Source organism: Podarcis melisellensis (assembly GCF_964234715.1).
Source record: "Podarcis melisellensis genome assembly, chromosome: 2".
NCBI lineage: Eukaryota > Metazoa > Chordata > Lepidosauria > Squamata > Lacertidae > Podarcis > Podarcis melisellensis.
The window spans coordinates 109135300-109154796 of record NC_138529.1 but is presented as its reverse complement, the minus strand read 5'-3'; the positions used below and the strand labels follow the sequence as shown (position 1 = coordinate 109154796).

Sequence of the window (19497 nt, the reverse complement as noted above, 5' to 3'; positions counted from 1 at the left end):
AAGTAAACATTACCGCTCTTCCAAAATATTAGACTAAAAAGCTGGGAGAGCGGCCTTGGGATTCTTGAAAGCAATTATACATATATATATTTTTCTTGGTATATGCGCCAAAATGTACAAGGGGAGCAAAACACCACCTCCGTCTCCCAGCTGTGGGCTTGTGACTCCCCTAATCTCTAAACCCCCATCTGTACTTTCATTGACTCATATCCATTATATCTGCTATGAAAGGCTCCATCTCTGTCTCCAATCAACCTGTCAATCCATCCAGCTATTCGTCAATAAGTCTGTCCCCCATTCTTCCCCCACCTTGACAAGCTCTCAGCATTTTCCTTCCATCTATCTAATTCTCCATTCCTGCCTTTCACTCTCTCTCCCCCCCCCCCGCCCCACGCACCCCACTCCTTACACCCTCCCATCCTTAGTTCATTCATAAAGATCCGCAGTCCCTCTCCCGGCCAGCGCCAGGTCTTCTCACGGATCCGACTATATGCCAGCAGCTGCAAAGGGGGGACAGCCCCCCTGCGATAACTGGTTTGGGGGTGGGGGGAAGGCTTAGCTCACCCCACCCACCCTGATTCATCTTGAAAGGAGATGCAGGGCAAAGCGACACGATGGCTGGGGTTCTTCGCCGCCCTGATAGCTACGGGGGCCAACTGGGAAGCAGGTGAGGGGGGCACCTGGCTGGGGGGCGTGGGGGGGGGAAAGGATGCAGAATCGTGGGGGTAGCGGGGAGGGCGGGAGGGAATGGGATCAGAAATGGATGTGAGTGACAGGTGAAAACAGGAGAAGAAAGGGGCAGATGAGGGGAAGGAGGAGGGGAAGGAAAAAGGGGGGATAAATATCCAGCCCATTAGAGCGGAGGGGGAGCAGGAGAACAATAAAGGAGATAAAAGGGGACCGGGGGTTGAATGGGAAAGCATAATACGCGAGGTCCCCTAGAGCGCAGACCCGGCTCTGGTGCTAGGGAACCCGGGAGTCTCGGCACCAGCCCTTTCTGGACCCTTTGCTCTACGAACTTATTAGCGCTGCCTGTTTATCATCCATCCCATAGGACCTGAAGCCCCTTTCAGCTAAATGCCAAATTGGTTCGGGGCTGGGTGAGATGAGCGTGGCAGCACTCTGTACATGCTCTTGCCCTGATTGTTACACACGCGTTCCAAAAATGAATCTTGGCATCAAAGCCCAGGCTCAGATTAATCCCTGACTACTTTTCACCCAGAATTCTGTTCTCTGGTCTAAAGCACCAGACCCCTTTTTGGATAACTTTGGACATCTTGCTTTTCACCTTCATTGGCACGACCCTGGAGACTGAAAGGTTGTTAAAGGACAAAGACGTCCTGGTTGCCCAATTTCCCTAAACTGATAGCCCTCCCTGCTTCGTATACCCACCCCTTTGGAGAGAAAAAAAAGTTGATTCTTGCCTTGCTTTGTTTCCTTCAGAGATTAGCAGCTCTGTGACAGGTAACCATTCAACAGGTGCAGTTCCTCCCCATATAGAGATACTGAGATGGTAAATGCTCTCTACCTGTTTGATCCCTGCTTTTGTGAGGCCCGCAGGAGCCCTGGGTGAAGGAAAAGAAGGTGGCAGTCCTGTTTTCTGACTACGCTTACAATTTTGCACATTGAAATGAAAAAATAACAAGAGAGGATCTTTGTTCAATATGAAATGCTGAAGACAGGGATGCGATAAAACTTCTACGCATTAACAATGCTGACTGGTGCATCTGGGTGTCCCTGTTGCAACTTTTTTCAGAAAGCCATAACATTTATTTATTTTCCAGACCCCCTCTGCCCAGCCAAGTACAAAGTCAACTGTCTGCTCCGTCAACGTCTGGGCTGCGGGCCGGAAGGAGCACCTACCTGTGGCCCTTGCTTCCCCAACTATGAGGAGGACTCTAATGGAAACTGCGTGCAGAAGAAGGCCCCTAAGCAGGGTGAGGTCTGTGGGGAGGGGGGAGGGACCTGGGGAAGAGCCCAAGGGCTTTAGAGGGACAGCTGAATGGCTGAGAAGACTGGGAGCAGAGAGGGGATCTGTAAGAAAGGTAAAGGTAAAGGACCCCTGGATGGTTAAGTCCAGTCAAAGGCGACTATGGGGTGCGGCGCTCATCTTGCTTTCAGGCTGAGGGAGCCGGCGTTTGTCCACAGGCAGCTTTTCCAGGTCATGTGGCCACCATGACTAAACCACTTCTGGTGCAACACCGTGACACAAACCAGAGCACACAGAAATGCCATTTACCTTCCCGCCACAGCAGTACCTATTTATCTACTTGCACTGGTGTGCTTTCGAACTGCTAGGTTGTCAGGAGCTGGGACGGAGCAACGGGAGCTCACCCCGCCGTGCAGATTGTGACCTGATTTTCTCTCTTAACACCTTCTCTCTTTTTTTCAGAAAGCAAAACAAAAGGCCAGAAGAAGCCCAAAGACCTGCTCGCTCTCATCCTTTCCCTTCTGGCCAAGCATGAGAAAGGGCTGAAGCCATCAGACATGGAGACCACTTGGCCTGGTAGGCGAAGCCAACAGACGCACCTCTTTTCCCAGCATACATAGGGAGCTGCCTTATACCAAGTTAGATGATTGGTCCATCAAGCTGACTCCCAGCATTCCAGACCCATTGGCTGTGCTAATGGGAGTTGGAGTCCATGAACATCTGGGAAGGCCACCGTTTAGCTAGTGTTGTCCTGAGGGCTAGAAACTTTGACTATCCTATGAGCTATTTAAACTTAAGGGACTGGGGAGAATACAACACAAAAACAGCCCAGGTGGTCATCCCACTGTTAAGTACTACGTGTTTTCCCATCATTCCCTTTTCGATAGCTCCCTGGACCACATCTTCTTACCTTTGATGAAGGGGTTCTCCTGAAGATTCAGATTGGTTGTTCTGAAGGGTTTCCCTGAAGAACAGCCTCATTCGAAACATATTGGGCCTAGTAACTGGTTTCTTGCTGATTTATTCAAAGCATGTTGACCATGCTCTTCAGCATAAGTGTCTCAGGGAGCCTTTTCAGCTGTTCCACTAGGGGGTGATATAATGCAGGGAGTAAGGGAAAAGATTTTCCAACTAATTTAAGGTGCCTCACTATTTGCCCGTTGCAAGTACGTAGTAGAAGTCTAGGTTTTTGCAGCTGAAGAGCTTCTGTCGTCCTACTGTAACCTATCCAAATAATAATAATAATAATAATAATAATAATAATAATAATTTATTTATACCCCGCCCAACTGGCTGAGTTTCACCAGCCACTTTGAGCGGTTCCCAATCAAGTGTTAAAAACAATACAGCATTAAATATTAAAAACTTCCCTGAACAGGGCTGCCTTCAGATGTCTTTTGAAGATAGGATAGCTGCTTATTTCCTTCACATCTGATGGGAGGGCATTCCACAGGGCGGGCGCCACTACCGAGAAGGCCCTGTGTCTGGTTCCCTGTAATTTCACTTCTCACAATGAGAGAACCGCCAGAAGGCCCTCGGCGCTGGATCTCAGTGTCTGGGCTGAACAATGGGGGTGGAGACGCTCCTTCAGGTATACTGGACCAAGGCCGTTTAGGGATTTAAAGGTCAGCACCAGCACTTTGAATTGTGCTCGGAAATGTACTGGGAGCCAATGCAGATCTCTCAGGACCGGTATTATGTGGTCTCAGCAGGCGCTCCCTGTCACCAGTCTAGCTGCCGCATTCTGGATTAATTGCAGTTAATCGTCACCTTCAAATCGTCACCTTCAAAGGTAGCCCCTTAAAACAGCAACATCAGACTTTGAGTGGTTTGGAAAGGGACGGCGCACTGAAATATCTGGGATGAGCAAATAATTAACGGGAAGGTGCAGGTAAATAAACAGGAATTCTGGGTGACTGCTCACAATATTCTATAACCTCTCTTGCAAACTAATCAGAATGAATACTTGATAAAGACCAGACTTAGTGCACAGGAATTTCCTCCCCTCCTCATTTGTGCATCACCACACCCTCCTCCTCAAATCTGCTCCTGGGGGGGAGGTCAGGAGAACCCCCAGAACAGAATATGGGTGGAGGAGAGGAGAGATTGTTCTGTTGATGAGCAGAACTCCTCTGTTAGGTCCAATCTGATGCAAACAAACTCTCCTAGCTCAGTCGGTAGAGCATGAGACTCTTAATCTCAAGGTTGTGGGTTCGAGTCCCGCATTGGGCAAAAGATTCCTGCATTGCAGGGGTTTGGACTAGAATTAACCTTGTGGTCCCTCTTCCAGCTTTATGATTCTATGAATGCAACTCATTGCCCAACCTCCACATAAGCTTTGTGCAAGCAAATCGGGATGAGAGCTCCGTAAATAAGAAGACTTTATTTATATTGTCACCTTGCTTTTCAGGCAGCATGGAGGGGTTTGAACCACCCAGCTCCCCCACTTCCTTCCCCACCTCTTTCCCCCCAAACGCCTCCTACTCCGTGAGCGGCAGCCCAGCTTCTTCCGAGTCGTACGAAGACACCCCAGTCTCAGCCACCACGCCCCCCACAAGAGTGAAAGTGGATTTCAAGCAAAGGTCCCGACCTCCGGCTACAAGTCTGAACAAAGCGGTGTCGCTTAGTGAGTAGGAGCTATTCTGTCCAGATTGGGGGGGCACAGTGAGGGAGACACAGGAACCGGGTTGCTTGGAGAGGGGAATGTGGGGTGTGGCGAATGGATGGCTTTAAAAGAGGGTTAGACGATATCATTGGGGTGCATGGGGTGTTCGAGGAGGGGTTGTACTTCTGTTGGGGAGGGTACATCATGCTTCTTCTAGGGTGGTTTGTCCACCTTTGGTCCCCACCCTGCACTCAGCTCTCACCTGCAGCTCCTAGAAGCTGCCAGCACCTGACAGCAGCCACACCTGGGAACGGCTTTGAGTGGCTGGCTAAACCAGTACAGTGGTACCTCGGGTTAAGAATTTAATTCGTTCTGGAGGTCCATTCTTAACCTGAAACTGTTCTTAACCTGAGGTAGCACTTTAGCTAATGGGGCCTCCCGCTGCTGCCGCACAATTTCTGTTCTCATTCTGAGGTAAAGTTCTTAACCCGGGGTACTATTTCTGGGTTAGCAGAGTCTGTAACCTGAAGTGTCTGTAACCCGAGGTACCACTGTATCTGAAGAAGTGTGCATGCACACAAAAGCGTATACCCAGAACATACTTAGTCGGTTTCTAAGGTGCTACTGGACATTTTTTTAATTTATTTCGACTGCGTCAGACCCACATGGCTACCTACCTGAATCTGGCTAAACCAGGTGAGGGGAGCCAACGGATCTCAAACCCTCGGTGAGTTAGGGTCCTCCCCTGCATGCAAAGACAGGCTTCAGTGAACTGAGCAGATGAGACCAATTGTGGGTCAACCAGTCAAGAAGGCTGTTTCTGCACATGCTGTAGAAAAGAAGAAGAGGAGTTTAATAATAATAATAATTATTATTATTATTATTATTATTATTATTATTATTATTATTTATTATTTATACCCCGCCCAACTGGATGAGTTTCCCCAGCCACTCTGGGTGGCTTCAAATCAAGTGTTAAAAACAATACAGCATCAAGTATTAAAAACGTCCCTAAACAGGGCTGCCTTCAGATGTCTTTTAAAGAGAAGATAGCTGCTTATTTCCTTCACATCTGAAGGGAGGGCGTTCCACAGGATGGGCGCCACTACCGAGAAGGCCCTGTGTCTGGTTCCCTGTAACCTCACTTCTCACAATGAGGGAACCACCAGAAGGCCCTCAGCACTGGACCTCAGTGTCCGGGCTGAACGATGGGGGTGGAGATGCTCCTTCTGGTATTCAGGACCCAGGCCGTTTGGATTTGATATCCTGCTTTATCACTACCTGAAGGAGTCTCAAAGCAGCTAACATTCTCCTTTCCCTTCCTCCCCCACAACAAACACTCTGTGAGGTGAGTGGGGCTGAGAGACTTCAGAGAAGTGTGACTAGCCCAAGGTCACCCAGCAGCTCCATGTGGAGGAGCGGGAAGCGAACCCGGTTCACCAGATTACGAGTCCACCACTCTTAACCACTACACCACACTAGAGGGGGCAGAGGGGGCTCGTTCACCTGGGAAAAAAGCATGGGCATAGGAGCTGCCCCCCTAGATCAAGCAAAGCAATAGAAATACTTAACTAACTTACCAATCATGTCATTTCTGCCCCACCCCCAACAAAAATCCTGGCTACGTCCATTATAGTCCACCTCCACTTTTGGGAGGTTGGATGCTTCTGAATACTAGTACAGTGGTCCCTTGGTTCTCAAACTTAATCCGTTCCAGGAGTCCATTCGACTCCTGAAACCGTTCGAAAACCAAGGCGCAGCGATTGGCTGCAAGAGCTTCCTGCACTCAAGCGGAAGCTGCGTTGGATGTTCGGCTTCCGAAAAACGTTTGCAAACCGGAACACTTACTGCCGGGTTTGTGGCGTTCGGGGGCCGATTTGCTCAACAACTAAGCCGTTTGAGAACCAAGGTAGCTGGAAATTGCAGGAATGGAGAGTTCTGTTGTGCTTAGGTCTCCTGTTTGCTGCTGGCCACTGGGAGAACAAGGCTCTGGATCATATCACTGGTCTGATCCTGCAGGGTCCGCTTTTGTCCTTATGTGTTTGTTTCTAGAGGTGTTCCTTTATATCTGACACTCAAAGGGTTAACTGTGGTCTTTACAGCTCTCGTGGTGATGTGCACAGTGACAGGGGTTTCCGGACTGGTAGTTGCTGCTATGTGCTGGTACAGGTAGGAAATGTCCTTCACCCATATTTGCTATGATGATGATGATAATGATGATGTTAGCACAACGATGTCATTGGTACTTTATGAAGTTCCGCAAGCCAAAAGACCAGTCGTTGCTCCCAATGAGATTAAAATCTAAATTCATTCAGGGACAAAGTCAGCATGGGAAAGAGAGAAGCGAAAACAAGAGAAAGGAGTGAGGCCTGCAACAAAATGTTGCAGCACAGAGAGCCTTTCGTTCAAGATGCCAGCTGCTCCATCGCCCCTGGTTTCACATTCTTTCCCCCAGCAGCCAGCCTGTGTACACACTGCAGGTGGAATTCAACATAGTGCAAGGAATGAGGTTGGCTTGCACAATGGGACGTGCCCTCCTCTCTGACCCCCCCTCTGCCCTGGACCTCCTAAACCTGTTCTGGGATCTCTCCCACCCCTTCAGAGCACAACTGGGGGGCACGGTAGGTGGGGGAGTCCTGTTACACAAGCCAAACTGGTTCCACGCTCACAGCAACTTAATAGAATCCTGCCCCACACATTTGAAGCACGTGATTTCCCCCCAAAGAATTTTGGGAACCACAGTTTGTCAACGGCGCGGGGAATTTTTAGCCCTGCCAGAGGTGAACTGAAATTCCCAGGATTCTCTCTGGGGAGAAGCAATGCACTTTAAATGTGTAGTTTGCATGCAGCTCAACATCCAGTATTCTGTGAATACGGAGCATGTTCAGTATACATTAGAGTTGTCAGGTTCCCATCATCATAATTATATTCCCCCTCCCTCTTCAAATGTACTTTGAACTCTTCCAAATCTTGGGACTCCCCCAACTCTGCTGATACATTGCTATTGTGCATGTGGTGCAATTTCTTGCTGGGACGTAATGCAAAGTCCTTGATTTCTTATCACGTATCAAGAATGCCCAAGTATGATTCTGTAGAAAATCTATAATTTGTTGCCTTCAGACCATAATTCCATTTGCCTATTAATGTGAATGGGAGATAATGTCTAACTGAGATCTCTGCAGGCTATGTGGGTTTTTTTCAATTTGAGTTGGTATACACAAGTTTATATGCAGTTTGTACGTAATTAATTGCATTTGCTTTTAAATGTTGAGCGTTCAAGTGAGGGATTGCCTTTGTTGTTATAGCTCCTTTGAATAATAATTGACCCAAACAAGCTAGACTGTTTTGAAAACCAAATTCTCCAGGTTTTTTTTGCAGCACCTTGAGATACAGTTGCTTTGGGGGTGGGTTTTTTTGCCAGATAGCCATCAGCACTCACAACACTGAGCGTCTGAAATAAAGGGAATGAGATTAGATAGGTGAAAACACAGTTACAGGGTTGGCTTCCATAGGGGATGATGAAACAGTTTTGAGACAAAAGGTTTTGTGAAAGAGATGAAGCAACAGAGAAAATGCGTGCAGCAACAAAAGGCCAGAAGAGAGAGGAAGGAAGATAGCCTTACCTTCTGAGGCTACATCCCCAGAGATTGCTTCTTCAAATGTTTTTATTTATTATATTTTTAACAGTCCTACCTGTCAGGGTTGCATACATTGTCTCCCCCACCCTACCCCCAGATTATCCTAGTAAAGGACCTTTTGAGGTAGATTAGAGCCTTCATGTGGTCGGCCATTGCAGGGGGTACAGCTAGAGGACCTCTGGGGTTGAACCACAGAGCCTAAGACTTGCTGATCAGAAGGTCAGCGGTTCGAATCCCCACGACGGGGTGAGCTCCTGTTGCTCGGTCTCTGCTCCTGCCAACCTAGCAGTTCAAAAGCACATCAAAGTGCAAGTAGATAAATAGGTACCGCTCTGGCGGGAAGGTAAACGGCGTTTCCGTGCGCTGCTCTGGTTTGCCAGAAGCGGCTTAGTCATGCTGGCCCCATGACCCGGAAGCTGTACACTGGCTCCCATGGCCAATAAAGCGAGATGAGCGCCGCAACCCCAGTCGGCCACGACTGGACCTAATGGTCAGGGGTCCCTTTACATTTACCTAGCCAAAGAGCAGTGATCTAGCCATCACTCCACCTTGGGGCAGGGGGGTCACACACGATATCTAGAAGTCTTTTTTCCTTTTTGTGAAAGATATTGGCCATTTCTTTCACTCTGCACATGCCCCAAGGCACTCTTAAAATTGTACTCTTGATCGCAAAAGGCCCATATACTGCAAGCAAAATATCTCCCTCCCACCCCGCTCCACACAGAAGGAAATGGGGCCTGCCCAAGTTTAAAAAGCAGGAATATGAAAACGACGCAGGGAGGCTGTTCTCACGAGAGCTTTTGTGGTGATGCTGTAAACATGTGCCCAAACTCAAATTGCGGACTGTGGGGTTGTCTGCTTCCCATGCTTAAAAAAAAATCACCATACGATTCATTTCCAGGCTACAGAAGGAAGTACACTTGACTCAGAAGATGGCATATGCAGGCAGCCGGGGAAACCAATATCGATATCATCAGCCCAGCGCAGTATGTGACTTTGCCATTGGTTGAATGCTCACTTGGGGCGGGAGGGGCGGGGAGCCCCCTGCCCCCCCTGACAGCCCTCAGATCATCACTTTGGAACCTGAACGGGGGGGGGGGGGAATCAGGGGGAGGCGAAAGTCTGCATTTCTTTAAACCCAGTTAGACTTTGGAACTCTCTGCCACAAGATGCAGCGGCCACCAACTAACTCACCACCCTGAGAGCTATATATTACCTCTTGTATCGGGAGCAGTATATGCCGGCGAGCTTCCCAGCATCAGTTTGGCTACTGTGGGAAATTAATAATAATAATAATAATAATAATAATAATAATAATAATAATAATAAATATATTATTTATACCCCCGCCCATCTGGCTGGGTTTCCCCAGCCACTCTGGGTGCCTTCCAACTGAATATTAAAAACAACACAGCATCAGACATTAAAAACTTCCCTAATCAGGGCCACCTTCAGTTGTCTTTTAAAAGTAAAATAGTTGTTTATTGCCTTGGCATCTGATGGGAGGGCGTTCCACAGGACGGGTGCCACTACCGAGAAGGCCCTCTGCCTGGTTCCCTGTAACTTGGCTTCTGGCAGCGAGGGAACAGCCAGAAGGCCCTTGGCGCTGGACCTCAGTGTCCGGGCTGAATGATGGCAGTGGAGACGCTCCTTCAGGTATACAGGACTGAGGCCATTTAGGGATTTAAAGGTTAGCAGCAACACTTTGAATTGTGCTCGGAAATGGGAAGCTGTGCTAAATAAGCCTTTGTTTTGGTCCAGGCTGGGCTATTCTTACATTCTCTCTGATCCCCTCTAGTACATGGACTCCCGACTAGCTCAGTCCTGCCAAGTTCACCACTATCAACATCAGAAGAAGCTTCTCACCACAACCAGTGAGGAGTAAGTGTGCTCTTTTCCACATCTCTCCATGGGAGTGGGAAGGTGGGGGCCAAGCAATCACTAAGAGCAGAAAGGGGCTGCTTAAAGGCTCTCTGGTGAAACTTTCAGTCCCCATGAAAGCAGCTGGAAGAGCCACACACACACCCGGCCTGGGGCCATTGCAGATGTTTTGCTGGGTGGGGCAGGTGAAACTTGCCATTCAAAACATCTGGCTGGAGAAATTTCACACTGAATGTCTTTTCAGGCTCCAGGCATAGTCCTGATTATTCTCTCCCCCCCCCCCCCGTCTTTTAAACCACTTTTTAAATGATTTAACTGTTTTAACTTTGTTGGGTTTCCCCCACTTTAATCTCTGTTTCCTTCAATTTGTTCCCAATCTTCTTCTTCTTAAATTTATTTGGTTATTCTAATTATAATTTTGCAGAAATATACCAAACATAGATCATAAAAACAAGATTACAAGGAATCTCCCATCCTCCTCTTTGTGGGTCCTGTTATTTATCATTTCCTTCTGCATCATTTATGGTAGTCCAAATCTTTTACTTCTCCATTGGATCCGGAATTCACCCTTAAACTACAAGTGATATTCCAATCCTGCTAACAATTTTAACAATGTTCTTTAAAATAAGTTACAAATTTTACCTAATTTGTTCCCAGGCTTAACTGATGTCATTTTTCCTTTTTATCACACTGGATATTGTATATTTTATGTTGTCAGCTGCTCAGAGAACGTCTTTGTAGCCTGTGGGGTAGCTCAGTCGGTAGAGCACAAGACTCTTAATCTCAAGGTTGTATGTTTGAGCCCCACATTAGGCAAAATATTTCTGCATTTCAGGGGGTTGAACCAGTTCATCTTTGGGGTCCCTTCCAACTCTACCATTCTGTGATCTCATCAACACAAAGAAGTCTTTCTTTTTTTCTGATCCTGATCCTATACTAGACTATGCTACACCGAAATGTTTAAATGTTTCTTTGTCCTTGAATCCACCCCACTTGCCATTCTTTCCTGCCACACCACAGGAGTAAATCCAGGAGCTGGGGGTGGGGAGGATATATTTTTGGAAAGCGGCTGGAACCTCTAGCAGTGGTGTCCAAACTTTTTTCTTTCTTTTTTTAATATATATTTTGATTTTTTTTAATATATCATTTTCAACAGTCATTCAACATAGGTCACATCTTATACAATTTTTTGGACTTCAAACACATCTGAAAATTTTCCAGTTTTTTTCACTTAATTTACATTTCTTAATTTCACTATTGCTTTTAATTATCTATTAACTCTCTCATCATAGCCTTCCTTAGAATATTTCATATATTCCTCCTTACAAAACTTCTTGCAGTCCTACTAGCGTAATCTGTTGATTACAGTTGCTTTTCAAATAGTTCGCATATTTATTCCAGTCTTCTGAGAATCTCTGGTCCTGCAAGTTTCGAATCCTTCCTGTCATCTTATCTAATTCTGCATAGTCGATGTCCAAACTTTTTTCAAAGAGGGCCAGATCTGATGAAGTGAAGGGCCGTGAGGGCTGACCAAAGGGCCAACCAAAATTGTTGACCTTTTTTCAGGATTGAAGTTGTGGAGCTTTTTTTAGGGTTGAAATTGTTGAGCTTCTTTTAGGATTGAGGGTTGTTTTTTTAAAGAATTTTAGCCAGGAAATAAACAGCCACAGGTGGGCCGGATTAAACCAACCGGTGGGCCGGATTAGGCCCCCAAAACGGATTTTGAGCCATGCCTTCCTAGGGCTTTCCATTTCCTGAGGTCCCTCATCTCACACTGTTGTCTCCTTCCTTCAGCAGAGAAGCCCCCAAACCAGTAGAGCAGCTCTCCACAGAGTCAGAGACTGAGAACGGAGATTACACCGTGTACGAGTGTCCAGGACTGGCGCCGGTATGTATGGCAAGGGCCCAGGTTCAGTTTCTTGGCATCTCCAGGTCAGGCCAGTGTTGGCAGTCCTGGCCTAGACGAACAGATGATCTGTCTCCATATAAGGCACCTTTCTGTGTGATTTGGAATGCTTGTGTGTGTGGTGTGTGAAGGGCCAACCCTGGGAATTTTGCCACCAGAGGCAGAAACCCTGATGCCACCCCTGCCCTCCTGCTCCTTGCTGCCACATGGTGCCTGACACTCATCTCTGCCAGGTGCTTGCTGCCGCCTGCTCCTGGACCCTGGTGGCAGTGGGGCAGTCCTTTAAAAGGTAAAAAAAAGTAAAGGTAAAGGACTCCTGGACAGTTAAGTCCAGTCAAAGGCAACTATGGGGTTGGGGCACTCATCTTGCTTTCAGGCCGAGGGAGCTGGTGTTTGTCCACAGACAGCTTTCTGTGTCATGACTAAACCGCTTCTGGCGCAATGGGACACGGTGACAGAAGCCAGAGTGCACAGAAACGCCATTTACCTTCCCGCCACAGCAGTACCTATTTATCTACTTGCACTGGTGTGTAATCTAGCCCGGAGGTTACTAGAGGCATGAATCACATCAACAAGGTGAGATTCATTTATTGAAGGTGGTGAAAGGCACTTCAGCAATGCTGGTTCGATACTTGCTCTTTCAGGGCGTGCATAATCTTCTCTACAACTAGTCAAATGTCAATTTCCTGGACATGAGAACTACCTACCCCCAGTGCCTCCATTTTGTCAGAATTCAGTTTTGGTTGATTGGCCCTCCCATTGCTGAGTCCAGGCATAAATTTTAACAAAGAGAAACAGAGCAGTGGCATATTGAGGGCACCCCACAGCAGTGAGGAGACTGTGGCTCTCCAGATATCCTCATCCCTGACCACTGGCTGTGCTAAGTGGGGCTGAGGGGGGCAGGAGTCCAAGAACATCTGCAGAGCCAGTTTTCACACCCAGTTGAAGAGTGTGGAGGGCAAGATGAAACTTTGCAGAGCTCTATAGCATAGGCTGGCGCAGTGGGTTAAACCACAAAGCCTAGGGCTTGCCAATCAGAAGGTCAGTGGTTTGAATCTCTGTGACAGGGTGAGCTCCCGTTGCTCGGTCCCTGCTCCTGCCAACCTAGCAGTTCGAAAGCACCTCAAAGTGCAAGTACAGTGGTGCCTCGCAAGACGAAATTAATTCGTTCCGCAAGTCTTTTCGTCTTGCGAGTTTTTCGTCTTGCGAAGCACGGTTTCCCATAGGAATGCATTAAAAATCAATTAATGCGTTCCTATGGAAACCGAACCGCCTTCAGACCAGGTCTGGGGACAGTCTGTCCCCCGACCTCTTCTGAAGGCTGGCGGGGGCGAAAGTCTTTGCTTCCCCCCCGCCTGCCTTCCCGGGACAGCGGAGACTTTTCCGCTGTCCGGGGCGATCTTAAAATGCTGGCGGGCGGAAGTGAAGCCTTCGCTGCCGCCCGCCAGCATTTTAAAAGCCCCCGGGACAGCGGAAAAGTCTTCCGCTGTCCCTGGGCGATCTTAAAATGCTGGCGGGCGGCAGCGAAGCCTTTGCTGCCGCCCGCCAGCATTTTAAGATCGCCCCGGACAGCGGAAAAGTCCTTCGCTGTCCCTGGGCGATCTTAAAATGCTGGCGGGCGGCAGCGCTGCCGCCCGCCAGCATTTTAAAATCGCCCCGGAACAGCGGAGGAATTCTCAGCTGTCCCGGGGCGATTTAAAAGCCCCCGGGAAGGCAGGCAGGGGGGCAAAGGCTTTTGCCCCCCGCCCGCCTTGGGAAGAGGTCCTGGACCTCTTCCGAAGGCGGGCGGGGGACAAAAGTCTTTGCTCCCCCCGCCTGCCTTCAAAAGCCGTCTGGGATAGCGGGAAGCGCTTCCCTGCTATCCCGGACCGCTTTTAAAATGCTGGCGGTGGGGAGCAAAGCCTTTCGCCCCCGCCGGCCTTCCTGGACCTCTTCTGAAGTCCGGAGGGGGGGAAAAGGCTTTGCTCCCCACCGCCAGCATTTAAAAAAAGGTCCCCGAGATTTCCCTATGGGCTTTCGTCTTGCGATGCAAGCCCATAGGGAAAATCGTCTAGCGAAGCGTTGCAAAAACCGAAAAACCCTTTCGTCTTGCGGGTTTTTCGTCTTGCGAGGCATTCGTCTTGCGGGGCACCACTGTAGATAAATAGCAAGATGAGCGCCGCAAACCCACAGTCGTCCACGACCGGACCTAACAGTCAGCAGTCCCTTTACCTTTACCTATAGCATAGGCTAAATAAGGTTGAGCAGCAAACTCCCAAAGTTACTTTCTGAAACCAATCCTGTACAGGTGTACCTCGGTTTAAGAACAGTCCAGTTTAAGAAGGATTTGGTTTACAAACTCCGCAAAACTGGAAATAGTGTCTTGGTTTGAGAATTTGGTCTAAGAATTTGGTGTAAGAACGGAATCCGAACGGTGGAAGGGCACCGGCGGTGGGAGGCTTCATTAGGGCCTTGGTTTAAGAATGGTTTTGGTTTAAGGACGGATTTCCGGAACGGATTAAGTTCGTAAATCGGGGTACCACTGTAGATGGGAGTGGGACCACTGCACCCCCTGCTCCAACCCGCACAGCAGATGCAGTAGGAGATCATGGTTGGGCCTTTCAAAAGCCTCAGAGAGGAGATCGAAGATAAAGCAATCATGCTTGCCCTACCTATCTCTCTTGTGCAAGAGGTCACGCATGGGGCAGTGAGAGCTGTCCTGCTGCCACCCCTTGACCTGAACCTGAATTGAAATGTCTAGAGATAATCTATCTTCCAATTGTGCCTGGAGCCAGACGCCCGCAATCTTCTTGAACACCTCACCTGCAAAAAACAAAACAATACAAAAATCTTCTGAATTCAGAGTGGGTTTCTTAAGAAGTGGCCACACAGCTGCCTCTTTCAAGTAGGCCAGGACCTCACCCTCTTGAGATGTGGCATTTATTATCTCCGGGAACTACTCAGCCAATCCCTTTTGGCTAGCTGCAATTAGCCAAGGTGGGCAAGGGTCAGGAAGGGTCAAGTTGTCAGCCAAACGGACCATGTCCACACCGACTGAAACCGATGCCGTAAACTCAAACTAGACTTCATATTACATACCTGCACAGGAATTATACCAGGACAGGCACGGTGGTCAGAGGGGATATGATTCTGCTGCACGTGTGGGTTGGCCGCTGGGAATTTGGTTCCTTTTCCAAGAATGCTTTGATTAACAACTCCTTTTCTTCTCTTTCCGCAGAGTGGAGAGATGGAGATCCACAACCCTCTCTTTGATACCTCCACACTAAACCGATGCCCTCCCTAAGTGCATATCCTCTCTCTCTCTCTCTCTCTCTCTCTCTCTCTCTCTCTCTCTCTCTCTCCTTTCTCTTCTCATCCACATCTCCAACTCATGGATTAATAGAGGGATGATGCAGCTTCAGAGTCATAAAAAAACAAAAACAACCCACTCCCATTAGAGGCCGATTGTCCACCTTTCCTCTTTAAAGAAAGGCAGCTATGGTATGACTCAGCCATCAGTCACACAGACACAGACACACACACACACACACACACACACACACCATCCCACCTTCTTCTTCTGGGAATGTTCAAAAGGGGTGGGGAACCGGCGTTAGGATCTATATTTTTAGAAAATATAGATCATCTCCAAATCCACATCTAGAGTCTCTGGTATTTCTGTCTTTGCTAGAAAAACCTTTTTTCAAGCTCTCCTGATTCTATCTACCTGGAAGCATTTAGCCTACAGAGCTATGCAAGCCAGGAGCGAAACGAGACTTTATTTCACCCGGGTCAAAGGCCCAGTTTGGCACACCCACACATTTGCGTACACACAGAAACTGAGAGCCTGAAAAGCTCCCCTCTGGAGGCTTCACCCTGGGCAAGAAACCTGGCTAGTCCTCCTGTAACTATGGCTCTGTGTAACACATACCCTCATTTGAATTGAGGCCATTGGCTTCACTTCATTTCTTTATAGAGCGTACCAACTGCTTTTTTCCCTTTACCCAACCCCAAGTGATGTACAGTGATGTACAGGTCGCACTCAGCGGAACCTGAAGCAACAGCATCAGAATCGTTATCGCTGCCCAACGTAACGGTGGCAAACATTGCAGGAAAAGTAATAGAAAAAGAGCATTGGCAGGAAGAGAAGACACCCGGTGGGTCTTCATGGAGAGACTGTTCCCTACTTACGGTGCCACTGCTGAAAAGGCCCTGCTCCATATCCTTAGATCTCATCTCTGCGTGGACTATAGAATCCTGGGTTCAAGCTCCTTTCCCCAGATGTGCATGCGTGTCACCATGTTTATATGACTACCTAATTCCGTGTCTATCAACGATGTGGAATCTGCACATGTAAGAAGCTTGCACGACCTTCTCTGCCCAACTTGGAATTGCCTCTTGCTAATGCCTTTCCCGCCTTCTGGTCTTGTGGCTGCCTATGCTCCAGACACCGAACATGGGTTGGGATCCGTGCACTGTATGTAATAGCGCTGTACCTGTGTCTCAGTCAAATGTGTTGTTCTATTTACTTCCTCTGCAGCAAGTGACCTGGCTCACTTGCTCGAGTCGCTTGTAGCCGCAACGGTGCTCGTTCGCAACTGCTCTCTGCTTGTGAGTTATGTGGGTTGGTGGAGAACGGACAGGCAGGGTATTGTGTTGACAAATAACCACAACACACAGCATCTTTGTACAGCGCTTTTCCTAGTGTGCTGAAAAGACTTCAGCTTTATGCATCCTGTTGGTAGCCTTAACTACAACCCTCCTGTGGAGTCCAGTGTTACTATTCCCATTTTACAGATCTGGGCTCTCAAAGGTAGAGAGAGAGAGAGGTGAGCTTGCCTAAGGACACTCAATGATTTCATGGCAGCACTGAGATCTGAGTGAAAGGCTTCCAGCTCACCTGTGCTCTATATGGTTGCCATACGTCCGGAAATTCGTGGACATATCCGGAATACTGCAGTTAGCAGCAGTGTCCAGGTGGAAATTAGCTAATGTCGGGGAAAATCTGGACGTATGGCAACCCATGTCTGCAGTCTCGTTTTTGCCAATTTTCCATTAAAATAGCTCAAATATCCTCAACAACTTTGGCCAAAAAAAGCTCAGCAACTTTTCTGTCTGGATTTTCAGCGCCAACCCTATCCTAGACCAGCCTACCTGGTGATTTCCAGCTGTTTTGGACCACAACTTCCATCTGTGCTGGCTGGGTCTGGCGGAAGTTGTCGTCCAAACATCTAGAGGGCACCAGGTTGGAAAAGGCTAGTCTAGAGCCACGCAGGTATGTGGCTTTGCACAGTGGCTTCTAACCAGCTGGAAGCCCCCAAATGCATGAGGACCTCCTGGAATTCAACCAGCAAATTCTGCCGGATATTCAGTCTTACTGCATGACAATAACTGAGTCCTGCAAAATACAGTGGTACCTCTAGTTACAAACTCAATTCGTTCCCGAGCGCCGTTCTTAACCTGAAACTGTTATTAACCTGAGGTAGCACTTTAGCTAATGGGGCCTCTCACTGCTGCTGCGCCACCAGCACACAATTTCTGTTCTCATCCTGGGGCAAAGTTCTCAACTCGAGGTAACTCTTCCAGGTTAGCGGAGTTTGTAACCTGAAGCGTTTGTAACCTGAGGTGTTTGTAACTCGAGGTACCAATGTACCTTGGGTTACATACGCTTCAGGTTACAGACTCCACTAACCCAGAAATAGTGCTTCAGGTTAAGAACTTTGCTTCAGGATGAGAACAGAAATCGTGCTCCGGTGGCGCGGCGGCAGCAGGAGGCCCCATTAGCTAAAGTGGTGCTTCAGGTTAAGAACAGTTTCAGGTTAAGAACGGACCTCCGGAACAAATTAAGTACTTAACCTGAGGTACCACTGTACAACATACCGGTGGTTCTCAATCAGTCTCCAGGGGAATCCCAGCTTTGGAAACTAGACAGTAATGTCAGGCAAGCTTCAACAGGGGATGGGTACATCTTAAACACATTGGCTGAATCATCTGTGAAGTCACATCGCCTTTTTCTGACTTCCAAAGCATCCCTTCTCCTGATTCCTGCCTGGCAATAGCTAAGGATTACTAACAAACAGAATGGAAAGTGAGAGCTGAGTTAGGCCTTGGTTGAGCCCAAACTATGGCCTACCATTCAGGAGCAAGCATACTGGTGCACCGGGGGGGGCGGGGGGGACGGATCACAGCTGCTTTGCTCCTGAGCTACCAGGAGATAAACTATGGTTTAGTGTTGCATTTGAATCCAGGTTCATGATCCAACCGTGTCCCTATTTTCCAGGGACAGTCCTGGATTTACAAAAGCAGTCCTGGTTTCTGATTCGATCCTGGAATGTCCCGTTTTTCCTAAGGGTGTCCCTATTTTCACCGGAGAAATGTCAGAGGGTATGGAGTTGTGCGATCTAGGAGCCAAGGAGATAGAAGTTATTGAGTGCTTAATGTTTTGTTGTTATTTTTATATATGTTGGAAGCTGGCCTGAGTGGCTGGGGCAAACCAGTCAGGTGGGCGGAGTTTAAATAATAAAATTATTATTATTATGGAATGGGATGTCCCTATTTTCATCGGAGAAATGTTGGGAGGGTATGGTCCTCCCCGTCATGGTAGGTCAAAGAATAAACCTTGGTTATATCTTGTGGATCGTTTGGGGTGAGAAAACTGAAAAGCCTGGTTTTCAGTGGAGCCTCTGTTTTCAAACTTAATCCATTCCGGAAGACTGTTCGGCTTCCGAAAAGTTTGAAAACCGAGGATCAGTGGCCTGGCTGCAAAGTCAATGGGGGGAAATGAAAAACGCAGCTCCGAAAATCGTTCGAAAACCGAAGCAGTTAGTTCCGGGTTTTCAGCATTCGGGAGCCAAAACGTTCCAAAATGGAGGTGTTCGGGAATTGAGGTTTGACTGTAACACTAAGCCAAACTATGGTTAACTCTCGATAGTATGGCAGCAGCAGGGGTGGGGGAGGAACGAAGCAGCCATGGTCTTCCCCTCCTAGTTTACCAGCATGTTTGCTCCTTCAGGGTAAACCATAATTTGGCTTCCCATGATCTGTCAATCAGGCAACCCTAAGACACCACGTCGAAATGACTAATCTGTAGTACGGAAGCCTCTCCAAATTCTCAAACACCCACAGAATGTCTGTTCGTTTGGCTCTTCAGCCAAATAAAAAATAAAAAAGGTTCCAGGGGAGTTTATATGTCTCACAATACAAGAATACCCATCTCTATAAAGGAGAAAGCTCAGCCTCAGGGTACAAACTTCTCATGTGCTCACCTGCTCTTATTTTCTGGTACCTCATGAAGTGGACTCCCTGGTCCACAAAGGCTTTTACCATAATAAATTTGTTAGTCTTCAGTGTGCCACAGGACTCTTTGTTATTTCTGGTACAAACACTAGCTCTTCCCCGCCACCCTGGCAAGTAGGGGCTAAAATGTTGTTACGGTCGACATTGTTCAGATTTGAGTTGTTCCCCCTCAGTAACATGAGGGTAAACATCTCGGCACCATGCCTTGAGGAGACTGCCATTGTGTGTACTGCATCTGCTGAAATAACAAATAATAATACTA

The 19497-nt window shown here is 48.0% G+C and overlaps 1 protein-coding gene across 3 annotated transcripts; it reads left to right on the top strand.

The window, feature by feature from the left end:
- Positions 1-403: 403 nt before the first annotated feature.
- On the top strand, positions 404-17416 carry LOC309365055 (neural proliferation differentiation and control protein 1-like). 3 transcript variants are annotated; one of them, XM_081903182.1, is made up of 9 exons: positions 406-667; positions 1785-1937; positions 2393-2506; positions 4341-4556; positions 6638-6704; positions 9075-9159; positions 9972-10054; positions 11852-11942; positions 15178-17416. In XM_081903182.1, exons 1-9 carry the CDS (start codon positions 595-597, stop codon positions 15241-15243), a joined length of 948 nt encoding a protein of 315 aa, XP_081759308.1. In that variant the 5' UTR covers positions 406-594; the 3' UTR covers positions 15244-17416. The 3 variants fall into 3 exon arrangements, with proteins under 3 accessions (XP_081759309.1, XP_081759308.1, XP_081759307.1); XM_081903181.1 differs by having other exon boundaries at positions 408-667; positions 11849-11942; XM_081903183.1 differs by lacking the exon at positions 11852-11942 and having other exon boundaries at positions 404-667.
- Positions 17417-19497: the final 2081 nt, after the last annotated feature.